Below are 12,424 nucleotides of genomic sequence, written 5' to 3'. Positions count from 1 at the left end.
TTAATATAGAAACAATGCAGGGAAAACAATCCCAATTCATATAGAGATCAGCATAGGCATAAAGATGATTTTTATTACTTATAGCAATGGGATAAGGCACAAGTGTGCCCACTCCCACATTCAGGTTTCCCTTGGCGCGGGGGGAGGAGCATTAGTTTCTCTCACCTGGAATATTTCATCCTTATGTGATTCAAAGGAATGCAACTTAAGTTTCAGATTTCTCAGATCCCACAAGGCAACAGTCTACATACAAAAATGAAAGCAAGTACAATCAATAAAATTTTTTTATCGAGAAAAAGAAAATCCATAACTAAAAGATCTCTGTGCATTCAAAAGAAGCCAGAGAGGGACTTCCCTGGTGGTCCAGTGGTAAAGAATCCGCCTTCCAATGCAGGGGACACGGGTTCAATTCCCCGGTCGGGGAACTAAGATCCCACACGCCGCAGGGCAAGTAGGCCCGCGCAGCACAACTACTGAGCTCATACACCTCAACTAGAGAGCCATGCACCACAACTAGAGAAGAGAAAACCCACGCGCCACAACGAAAGATTCTGCATGCCACAACTAAGACCCGACACAGCCAAATAAATAAATATTAACAACAAAAGAAGCCTTTTGTTGTTAAGGCTTTTGTTGTTAAGAAATCCACCTTTTGTTGTTAAGAAATCCAGCCTTTTGTTGTTAAGAAATCCACCCTGTTTTCTTGTAGAATAAATCACACTGACCTTGTCAGCTGATCCTGTGGCAAGAATGAACTCACTATAAGGATTGAAAGAAAGGCAGTTCACTTCAGCAGTGTGAGCATCAACTGAGTGGCTCGGTTTGGAAGTATTGTTTGAACGAGTATCCCAGCTTTAGTAAAAGAGAAAAAAACAGGAAAAAAGCTTGAAATGGGTAACTAAATATAAAACTTAGATAATATATTGAGAAAAAAATGGATTCTACTCACATCATAAGTTTCTGATCATCAGCAACTGACCCAAACAGAGACTCATGGAGCAGATGCCAGGAGACGTCTTCTACTACTGCTGTATGCCCTGTAAAGATGGTCTTCGCATCCACAACTTTTCCTTCCTTTGGAACAGCACTGATGTCCCATAGGCAGATAGTCTTAAATGAAAAATTAACTATTACACAAAAGGGTCTCACTTCCTGACACACCCCAGAGGAAAAAAACTGATATAACTAGCCCAGATTTGCTTCAAAATGTAAAGGATACGCACATGGTCATCTGAAGCACTAAGTAAGTGCCCACTGAGATTTGGGTTCCAAGAAAGCCCATAGCCTTCCTTCTGGTGTCCACGGAGACGCAAGTCTGGGTTGCACTCTCCAGAAGGGTCTACAAAGTAACAGACACATCAAGACTATCCAGTCCACTTCCTCTTTGGATCTACTAAGCATAATGGAATTTTTATCAAGAGGTCTAAAGCTCTTACTTTTTATGAGACATACAGACCCATTATGACCAAACAGATAATGCTTAAGAGCTGCACATTCTATCCTATGTAAAAAAGCATTTTTTCCCCTGCGTAGGGAAGAAGGATGAAGGAAGAGTACCCACACATATCAATATAAATATAAGATATTAAGTTATACAAAGAATAACAAGCAATTAAAATTGAGAGAAGCAATGTATCCCCACAGTGACTCATCATTTGTATTTGAATCGAAGAGGGCAAGTACCTGGTTTAGAAGGATGTTTCGTATAGTCAAAAACAAGAACATCACTGGATGGAGTCTTTGTGGCAATGATGCAAGGGTTCTGGGGCATATAGCGTGCCCTGTTTACTTCTCCTTCATGGTTGATCTTGATTTCTATTTCAATTTTTCCACTAACCGAGCCAAAACCTCCAAATTCTGTAAATACAATAAATTAATTGCAAATGAGGACAAAGCAAGAGCTACTCTATGTCATTCAAAGTATGACACAGGCAAGGCTTTTAATCAACGAACTGGTGTAATACTAGAAGCGATCTAAAAATTTGTTAGCAGTATAAAGTGCGTTCACATTCCTTATTTCATTTGATTCTTAGCATAACCCTACAGCGTAGGGAAGAGTTATTATCTCCAAAAATTTTACACGAGGGCTTCCCTGGTGGCACAGTGGTTAAGAATCCGCCTGCCAATGCAGGGGACACGGGTTCGAGCCCTGGGCCAGGAAGATCCCACATGCCGCGGAGCAACTAAGCCTGTGCGCCACAATTACTGAGCCTGAGCTCTAGAGCCCGCGAGCCTAGAGCCCGTGCTCCGCAACAAGAGAAGCCACAGCAGTGAAAAGCCTGCGCACTGCAACGAAGAGTAGTCCCCGCTCGCCACAACTAGAGAAAGCCCGCGCACAGCAACAAAGACCCAGCACAGCCAAAAATAAAAAATAAGTAAATAAAAATTTTACACAAGAAAAGAGAAGCTCAGAGGACCTACATTAATTTGTTTATGGTGACTTGACTATGGCAGAACCTAAATTGAATCCCTATTTTTCTGATCCCTAGCCTGGTACTCCTTCAGCTATACCTACAATGATTTAGGTAATAATATACCTAATAAGTATTACATTACTATCTAAAAGTAAGGAACACTATTGACTCCACTTCAAAAATTCTCACTAAGTGGCTTTCAAGCCTCACTTAAACTATCAAAAAAAAACGTGCTCAATAAATAAAATCGAAGTTACTGTTTTAATGAATATTAAGTACACAGTGTGCTAGGTACTAAAGAGTCCCTTTTACTATTTATTTGAAACTCTAGTCTGGGATGACCTTTCTGAAATACCATCACATCTTTCCTCACACCAGTGAAGAAAAACAGAGCCACAACAGCTGGTTCCACTTTCCTGACCTCCCACTTACACTTGCCAACCAGAGTCCTTGGTTGAAATAAACCAGGTAGGCAAGGACTAGACAAAACCATTTTTTATTCATATTTGACTACTGTATGCACTTACAGAATTCTCCCAAGTACCATTATAAAATGTATAACAATATAATTTGTGACTATTTAAATCTTGGCAAAGCAATATTTAAACAAAGGTAGTTAATAAGTAGCCAAAGAATTACAGAAGGCAGCATGATAAGGTACCTGAGTAAGAGTCAGGCCATGGCATAACTGACTCTGCCACTTACTATCTTGGTGGTTTTGGTGAAGGCCTTCAATTTCTGTGAACCTCAAACACCTTACCCATAAAACAAAGTTATGAGAGTAACTTGTAGATGAAAATGACACTCTGAAGGACAAAAATCTTTTCAAAAAGCAGAGACATAGTTGGGTAATATAATTAGCAGATAACTTTCAACCTCAAAATAACTTTATAAGTTGAAAAGCAGTGGTTTAAACAAGCTAAAAACCTAGAAACAGTTCAAAATAGACTCTAAAAGAGAAAAAACCCCAAACACATTAAACAATTTTCCCCCCAGAATTCTAGACCACAAGCATCTACATTGTAAAAAAAGAAGGCATGATTAGAATATGTGATCTCAAAGAACTTTTAGTCCAAACACAGGGAGATAAGATAAGCACACAATTATAGATGACTATGACAGAAAAGAATAATTGCCAGAAAAGAGATACCAACAAGGAAAGAGCAATAGCTGGCATGGAGCCCACAGAGCAAGGGGGTAATTGTTATATAATGTGGGTTATTTCAGTATCAGCTATATACTACTAATCAGAGCCACCCCCCCCCCCCAACTGTAGTTGAAGTACAGTAATAAGAAATCAGCTTAGAGGATTCACAATTGAGATTTATGAAGATGAGGATTTATCTATTTAACAAATAGATTCCCCAAGTTGAAGGTGATACGCAAAAGGCCAAATCTGATGTAGGAAAGAAAGACTGAGGTAGCAATGTACAATAAATTGAATGACTATCAAGGTCTAACTATGTTGCTATTTTGTTTGCTTCTCTCCATATAAAATACCATTTAAAAAGACTGAGACTGGGGCTTCCCTGGTGGCGCAGTGGTTGAGAATCTGCCTGCTAATGCAGGGGACACAGGTTCAAGCCCTGGTCTGGGAGGATCCCACATGCCGCGGGACAACTAGGCCCATGAGCCACAACTACTGAGCCTGTGCGTCTAGAGCCTGTGCTCCGCAACGAGAGGCCACGATAGTGAGAGGCCCGTGCACCGCGATGAAGAGTGGCCCCCGCTTGCCACAACTAGAGAAAGCCCTGGCACAGAAACGAAGACCAAACACAGCAAAAATAAATTAATTAATTAAAAAGAAAAGTACCAATGTCACCGTGGATGTGAGGATTAAATTAGTCAATGCTTTTGAAAAAAAAAAAAGACTGAGACATAACAATATAGTAAAAGTGTCTAGCCTGATGAATTTTTACATATGCATATCCAGGGAACTACCACACAGATAAAAATACGGAACATCTCCAGCCCTCTCTCATCCTCCCACAAGGTACCACTGTGTCCCTCCTAACCAATGCTGCCTGACAAACTAGATAACCGGCATTCTAATTTCTATCACTGTACCGTTTTTTTGAGTCCATAAACATTTTGAAACTAAGAAGAATAAGTTGTAACATCTTGAGTCAAATATTCCATTATTTCATCATGATTTAGTAATAGTTTATTATATATTGAGGCAAAAGACTAAAGATTACTTAAAAACAAAAACAAACGCCCCCCCCAACCCATTCCCCAAATAAGTTGCTAAAAATAAATCTGTTTATATTTGAAGATCCTGGTAAGAGTCTGAAGTAAACTTTTAAACCGAATCTATTTTCAGGCTTAAAATGTGACCATAGCCTGGCTGAATCTAATATAAACACACACATTCTTTTTAATGTCAAAACAAGCCTAAGCCAGTTTTTAGTTCTTTCTCTTTGAAAGTTTAATGATCTTTTGAAGCTGTCTGCCACCAAGTACCTCAAACCAAATGGGGTCAAGTAGATGGTAATCAATTACAATAGTTCAATCTGAGAGTCCAGGACATTTCATCTGAGAGCAAGGAGGGACTAGGAAGCTATCTATATAACAACAACCCAAGAAGCTTTAAGAGACATTAGTATATATCTACTTCCAGCACTGTTGAGATCACACGGAGAGCACCTGCCCCGCTTCAAGCACCAAGCTTGTTCAGTCATCCGAGGGTGATTTGAAGGACGAAGGAGAGGTAAAAGTAAGAGAAAAGGAAGGAATGGGAGCTGATATGCTATGTAACCTTAGGGCAAGTTACAAAACAACTGTAAGTATCGGTTTCCCTGTGAGGATTAAATAGGGTGAAATACAGTCATACAAATGTATCATACATATTACTGGTATTTTTCATAGTTCCTCTATTATTAAGTATTAGTAAGGGGGATAAAGGTATCATCAGAACATAAAAGTAAATTGGTTTGATGCCACTCAAAAATTCAGTTACCAGAAAGACTGGAGTGTATGTTAAAAGATGCCATTTCAAAAGCCAGGGAAGACTTATATGAGGAATCTAAAAAAGAATACAAATGAATCTATATACAAAACAGAAACAGACTCACAGACATAGAAAACAAACTGATGGTTACCAAAGGGGAGGGGTTGGGGGGATAAACTAGGAGTATGGGATTAATATATACAAACTACTATACATAAAATAGATAAGCAACAAGGATTTACTGTATACTCAATATCTTGTAGTAACCTATAACGGAATATAAAAAAAACCAAAAAAACCCCCCAGAGCTAATGAATCACTATGCCGAACACCTGAAACACAATACTGTAAATCAACTCTACTTAAAACAACAAAAACAGTGAAGAAAATGGATTAGTCAGCAAATGGCATTAAAAAAAAATTGCTAACCACTTAGAAAAAAGCTCAGATTCCTATTTCATCCCTAAAACCAAAACAAATACAAGAAAGATTAAAGTTTTAATAGTCAAAACACAAAAGTACCAGAAAACAACAGCTAACTATTTTAAAATGTTGGAATGAAGGCCTTTCAGTGAATGACAAAATCGGAAGGACACCAGAGGAAAGCTGGATAATTTAAAATTCACAGCTTCTAAACAAAATAGGACTCAAAATTATAAAATAAAGAGGGAAAAAATTACCTATAACCTATTAGTTAGGGATAACTTACCTTATATAGAGAGATAACTCAAAAGAAAAAATGAGCAAAAAACATAAATAGGCAGCTCAAGAGAGACAGACAGACAAATATTTTAAAATAGGTCCAACATTACGAATAACTTAAAAAGCCAAGTAGGGAATTCCCCGGCAGTCCAGTGGTTAGGACTCCGTGCTTTCACTGCTGAGGGCACGGGTTTGATCCCTGGTCAGGGAACTAAGATCCTGCAAGCAGCGTGGTGCAGCCATTAAAGGGGAAAAAAAAAAAAAAAAAGCAAAGTAAAATAAAGAGTGTAGTATTACATTCAGTGTTGGCAAAGGCATGCAGAAACAGACATCAATACATCTGCTATTGGTGAAATTGTGAATCTTTCTTTGGAGGGCAACTTAGCAGTACCAATTATAATTGAAAATGTTCTTACTACTTGATTAACATTCCACTTAATCATTCTACAGCAAAACTATGCAAGATACATGTACAAGAACTGTTTTTGAAGCCAAAAGATTGGAAACCACTTAAATGTTAATTGAGGGATGGTTAATTATAGTATACAGCCATCAAAAAGGAGGCACATCTCCATATGCTCACACAGAAAGATGTCCAAGATACACCAGGCCAGGAAACTATATTTTATGCTGTATTCCCAGTACCAAGAAAAATTGCCTGGCATACAGTAAGTACTTAATATATTTGTTGAATGAGTGATCCAATAAATGGGATAGATAAACCATTCAGAAAACTATCAATTTAACAGCAATCCATAAGGGATAGATTTACAGGGGGAGGGGGGTTCACAGTATTTTATATTTGCTTCAATTTTTTTTTTTTTTTTTTGGCTGCACTGCACAGGCTCGCCGAATCTTAGTTCCCTGACCAGGGATCCAACCAGGGCCCCCACAGTGAGAGCATGGAGTCCTAACCACTGGACCACCAGGGAATTCCCTGCTTTATTAAAGATGATTTATTATATTACCAATCAGAATATTTGCTTTATGTCTAAATAACCAAAAGTCCTATTTAAAGACAATTTATTTAATAAAAAGGAAACAGGCTCAGAGAGGCTAAATGATTTATCCTCAAACCACACAGCTAGTGAGCAGCTCAACAGGGTCTCAAGCCCATCTTCTGATTCTTTTTTTTTTTTGATGTGGACCACTTTTAAAGTCTTTATTGAATTTGTTACAATATTGTTTCTGTTTTACGTTTTGGTTTTTTGGCCGCAAGTCATGTGGGATCTTAGCTCCCCGACCAGGGATCAAACTTGCACCCCGTGCATTGGAAGGCGAAGCCTTAACCACTGGATTGCCAGGGAAGTCCCAGTCTTGATTCTTAAGTTCCGTGTTTTATCCCCTCAATCACTGATGCCCACCTAGAGAATAACTCTGTAGTAACCATATCCTATAGTTCACACACTTGGGTCAGCGACACAAAATCATTTGCTGACCTTTATCCTAAGGACTTATTTTGCATTCTATATTACCCTAAGCTAAATATGGAATGATCAAAAGAGTAACTGTACATTACAATCCTGGCAAGTAACTGGAACCCAAAATATCTTAGATAAAGAATGGATTCTGCTAATCAGGAGAAATCTAAGATAAAAAACATTAAACACTCATTTTTGGCACAAATCTCAATACTGAGAGCCTATCTTCTACCTCCCAGTAATAATTTGAGTTCAAGGACAACAATAAAGGAAACCCACTCATTTGTATCTCTTCTGAAAGGGAAAAAGTATTTCATGAACAGGTAAGCCCTTAGGATATCTCCTAAAAATAGGATATAATTAAACACTCAATTTTTATGTACTATATAGCAAATGCCATGGTTAAGTCATTTATATTAAACCCAGAAAGTGTAATTTAAGCCAGTGTTTTTCAACCTTTTTTTTCATTATTGCCCCTGTAAGGAACCTTGTAGGACATTTTTTCTGATACCTTGATGAAATTCCTGTGTATTTGTTTATGCCTGCTATGTATTTCTGTGCTTTAAACAGTTCAAAGAATAAGATTGTTTTCACACACACACCCCTCTGAGAACCAATTTTCACTCCCGCAGGGGCAGTATCTCCCATGTTGAGAATGCAAGCATGCGTAGCAGTAATATATGGTGATTTTTGCTTCTTTCAATTCTAGAAATTTCCCCACCACCAAATTTAGTTGAAGAAAGTTTACAGAAAAGGTACAGAACCAAGTATGTGTTAAATATGTCTTCTGACATCTAATATCTATACTGCAAAATCAGGCTTTCCAAAGCTTAGTTATCTTGTTCCTAACTTGAGAGACTACTTTATCAAACTGTACACACTCTTTATGATAATTTAGAGATATGAAAAATAGAACCCATACACCATTCCTTCCTTCACCTTTAAGATTCCTACCTCCTTTTTCACTGTCGTAGTGTGAAGCATCAAACTGAGCATCATCGTTAGGGAGCTGCACACTGGCTATCACAAGGTGGTTTTGTTCATCTGACGTGTGTGTCCCCAGGACAAGTCGATGAATACTGAAATCTTTCCCTTCTGGTCTGTAATAGGAATATATGGTCAGTATTCAAATCAGTACACTAAGAGAGACTACAAAGTCAGTGACATACATGTATGCACAAGGCACTATTACAACCAGGTTTTCAGAGGAAGAAGTCATTAAGAGCCATAGTTCCTACTTTTCACATATCTTCCATAGAGCTGAGTATAAGGACCACAGAACACTTAATTTCATAATTATTTCTTAACTTAGCCAAATATTTACAATTACTTTGAGGAAAAAGTCTGATGGAATAAAATACGAATTAGCTACTCACCCTTTACAAGGAGTTGGAGGGAAAGAAACCAATTGGTGGGTATACTACCACTTTAGGTTACTTCATTAGGTTAACATCATTAAAAGGGAAAGGAAGTAACATCAGGTAAACTAACTGTTCAAATACTACTGAAGCACAAAGATGATTAAGATGTGATTCATATCCTCAAAAAACCAGGGACAATTAAACAGTCATATACACAAACATTTTAAACACAAGTCAACATGTAATTCATGAAAAGTACCCAAGAACATGGAAATTTAGATACGAAAGATTAGTTCTGGAATAAAGGACACGTTCTTAGAAGAAGTGTTACCTGAGCAGGTCTCAAAATGAGAGATAATCTAGAAGAGGGGGACAAGGGCTTTGGAAGACAGTATTCTAAGGCAAGTAAGCAAATGGAAGATTACAAAGTGCCAGACATCACGTTAAGCATTTCACATACCTCATATCACTTAAACACCATAACAACACTCTGAAGTACTATTCTAATTTAAAGATGGTTTGGGAAAATTAAGCAACTTGCCTAAGATCACAACTACCAACTAACAGAACTAGAACTGAAGTCCAAATCTGACTTTGAATGTGGGAAAACAAAGTGAGAGAGAAGGCTAGAAAGCAGATAAAAATCAGACTCTAGGGTACTGAATGCCAGCTTAAGGCATTCTGGACTCTTTACTGTAAGGAACAAAGAACCATGGAAAATTTATAAGGGACACAGCATCATCTGAGTTACCTCAGAAAGATTAATTTAACAGTGCAAAGCAGAGGTTCTTCAAGCGTGGTATCAGGAATAGCATCAACATCATCTGGGAACTTCAGCATGCAAATTCTGATATCCACTATAGACCTACTCAATCTGAAACTTGGAGGGGAGGGTTTGTGGTGCTCAACAATCTGTTCTGCAGGGAATTCCTTGGTTGTCCAGTGGTTAGGACTCAGCGCTTTCACTGCCATGGCCCAGGTTCAATCCCTGGTCAGGGAACTAAGATCCCGCAAGCTGCAAGGCGTGGTCAATTGAAAAAAAAAAAAAATCTGTTTTACAATCCCTCCAGCTGATTATGATGCCTGTTAAAGTTCTAGAACCCATGGTCTAGATGGGAAAGATGCTACAAAAGAATTGATCAGGGCTTATAAATGGACTGTCAAGTGGATAAAGGGGGAAAAACCTAAAAAATGTCAAACCAAAGTCAACTATGAAAAGGAGAAATGGGAACAATAGAAAAAGTTGGGTTGGGACCTCCATGGAAAAAATATACTCAGTTTGAAATATGTCATGTTGGGGAAGCCAATAAAATACTCCAGATAAGACAGCTGAAAATTCAGGTAGCGCTCAGAAGTTGGGTCTGGAGATAAATCAACAGAAATTCCTCTGCACAGAGTTAATAGGTGTCTACATCTTACATGGGAAAAAACAGAGGAAAGATAAGAGGGCTGTCAACATAAAGTTGGGGATACCTGCATTTAGAAAGTTAAAGACTCAGAGCAAGTGAGGGAGGGAAGAAGAATATTACAAAACTGTGATTGTATGGTTTTTTGTTTTTGTGTTTAGAAACAAAATATGAATAAAAAAGAACACACACACACAGTAAATAGGAGACATTAGAGATAGTTGCTTAAAGGACCCCTCATTCTAAAAAAATAAATAAGTAAATGACATTGTTATTCGAGCAGAATACGAAAAAAAAAAGGGGGAAGGATATTTGGACCAATGTCTAATACTGCAGAAAGATTTATTTGCCTCGATTCATAAAGTAGAAAGCTACTAAGGCTACAGCACAGATTTCAGCCTTGGGTTATTTAGTCTTAATTCACTGCTTTCCAAACATAGCTAATCACATTATGTGGAAAGCTTTTCTAGAATGACTTAATAGGTATGGGGTGGCCAATATTTGGGATCCTCTGGTCCAATATCATTTAGCACATGTCTACAGTAAATCGGGAATCACCATTCAACTATTCTCAAGTATCCTGGCGCAAGTTCCTAAGCGGTTTGAACTGAGAACTCCTGACAGAAATGACTCCACTTATCCTGAACTCAAGTAATTCTGATGATCAGCTGACTATGGGAACTCCTGGTCATGATAAACCAGCTTCCAGTTCTAAATTTCTAAGTACTTATTAACATACTTAGGACAGATGTCGCCATTTTTTAAAAAAATGCCAATGTGAAGGCAGCAGGCTCATTCTTAAGTTATTAATAACATTTATATAAAACTTGTTGAGCTGAAACGTAGCCAAATAACCACAATTCGCAAATATCTTGACTTCTAAAGACCTGAGTTTTGAAGGAATTTACTTACTTAGTACATTTATAGAACTTCTAAATGTTGCTCTGAATGGCAGGTACCATGTCACATTCATCTTTGCATTAACCAGCTACTACCAATGACTGTGAGATTCAAATTTCTTTTGTTGAAAGAACTGGACTCATAATACTTTTTGAAAGCCGACAAATTTCACATTACTGTTTGGTCAACGATAGTTATAATACAGCTATTCAATTCAGAATCAGACAAAGAAGACAACATGTTTTCTCTTATCAGGTAAACTGCAAAGTTGTTTTACATTTTGCCTTTTTTGGCCTAGGAAAAAAAATGTCACCACTAGGTTCTGATCACGTGCCCGCTACGGGTGACTGGAGAAAAGAAAAACAGGGAAAATCAATGCAAGAAATCTACACCGAGAACACAACAAAATAACGTTCAAAAGATTCCTATCACCTGGTTACATCAGGAAGCCACTGTGCAGTTAGGCTGGGCCACTCCAGAGCATGGGTCATCACCAAATCGTAAAGAAAAGGAGTGTTCTTTTTCCATATTTTGTATTCTTCATTGATCACACGTTCTTCTACTGCGTCATCAAAGGCTGCTAAAACATTAAAAACAAATTTAAGTTAGCGACCACAAATGGAAACCGAGTAGACACTTTCAAAGCTACCGGCACGGCTCCAGAATCCCGATTCTGAAATGGAGGTTTGTCTCAATCTCCCCGAGGCGCAGGCACCAACACCGCTCTCCAGCTTCACGGGGCCTAACTGCTGGGGTCATCCCGGCCAGACGCCGTTAGCCGTTCGGGCGACAGCGTCGGCAGAACAGAACCCGCGAGGAGGGCCGAACACCGACCCCTGCGGGTAGCGAGCGCTGCAGAGAGGACCCGGAGAGAGACAGGCAGACCGACAGGGAGCGCGGGGAGGGACCAAACACCCGCCGGGGCCCCCACCGCCACCCTCCCGCCGCTGCGCCGGGCCTCCGCTCCCGAGGAGCTGGCGCGCCGTTAGCCCGCCCCGCGGGGCGATTTCTCCTCACGCCTGCGATGGCGGGTACGGCACTCAGCAGAGTCCGGCCTGTCCTCACTGTTAGGCCGTGTAGAGGCCGCTACGCAAGCCCGGCACCCCCGCTCTCCTGTGGCCGCCCCGGCACCCTCACCTTCCTTGTCAGCCATGGCGGGCAGGCAAGCCGAGGGGATCGGGTTGAGCTTTGCGAGAGGGGCGGGGAGGCTGCGGGCGCTCGCTCCGCGCGCGGCCTCTATTGTTTCCTGCTGCCCCTGAGTGAGGGCCGA

At 39.6% G+C, this 12,424-nt stretch overlaps 1 protein-coding gene and 1 non-coding gene across 2 annotated transcripts in view; both read right to left on the bottom strand.

The window, feature by feature from the left end:
* Positions 1-12,424, bottom strand: part of RBBP4 (RB binding protein 4, chromatin remodeling factor) — a 17,868-nt gene extending 5,444 nt beyond the window's left edge. Inside the window, exons 1-8 of the mRNA XM_032625845.1 lie at positions 12,292-12,424; positions 11,587-11,734; positions 8,442-8,587; positions 1,684-1,857; positions 1,224-1,339; positions 950-1,110; positions 726-852; positions 166-243 (exon numbers count right to left, since the gene is read on the bottom strand). Coding sequence (XP_032481736.1) covers positions 166-243; positions 726-852; positions 950-1,110; positions 1,224-1,339; positions 1,684-1,857; positions 8,442-8,587; positions 11,587-11,734; positions 12,292-12,307 — 966 coding nt within the window. The 5' untranslated portion in view covers positions 12,308-12,424. The remainder of the gene's footprint in view (positions 1-165; positions 244-725; positions 853-949; positions 1,111-1,223; positions 1,340-1,683; positions 1,858-8,441; positions 8,588-11,586; positions 11,735-12,291) is intronic.
* On the bottom strand, positions 6,927-6,998 carry TRNAE-CUC. The gene has a single exon. It is a non-coding gene; the product is annotated as a tRNA-Glu (tRNA).

The sequence above is a fragment of the Phocoena sinus genome, chromosome 1 (genome assembly GCF_008692025.1).
Source record: "Phocoena sinus isolate mPhoSin1 chromosome 1, mPhoSin1.pri, whole genome shotgun sequence".
Classification (NCBI taxonomy): domain Eukaryota; kingdom Metazoa; phylum Chordata; class Mammalia; order Artiodactyla; family Phocoenidae; genus Phocoena; species Phocoena sinus.
This window is presented reverse-complemented; position numbering and strand designations above follow the sequence as displayed.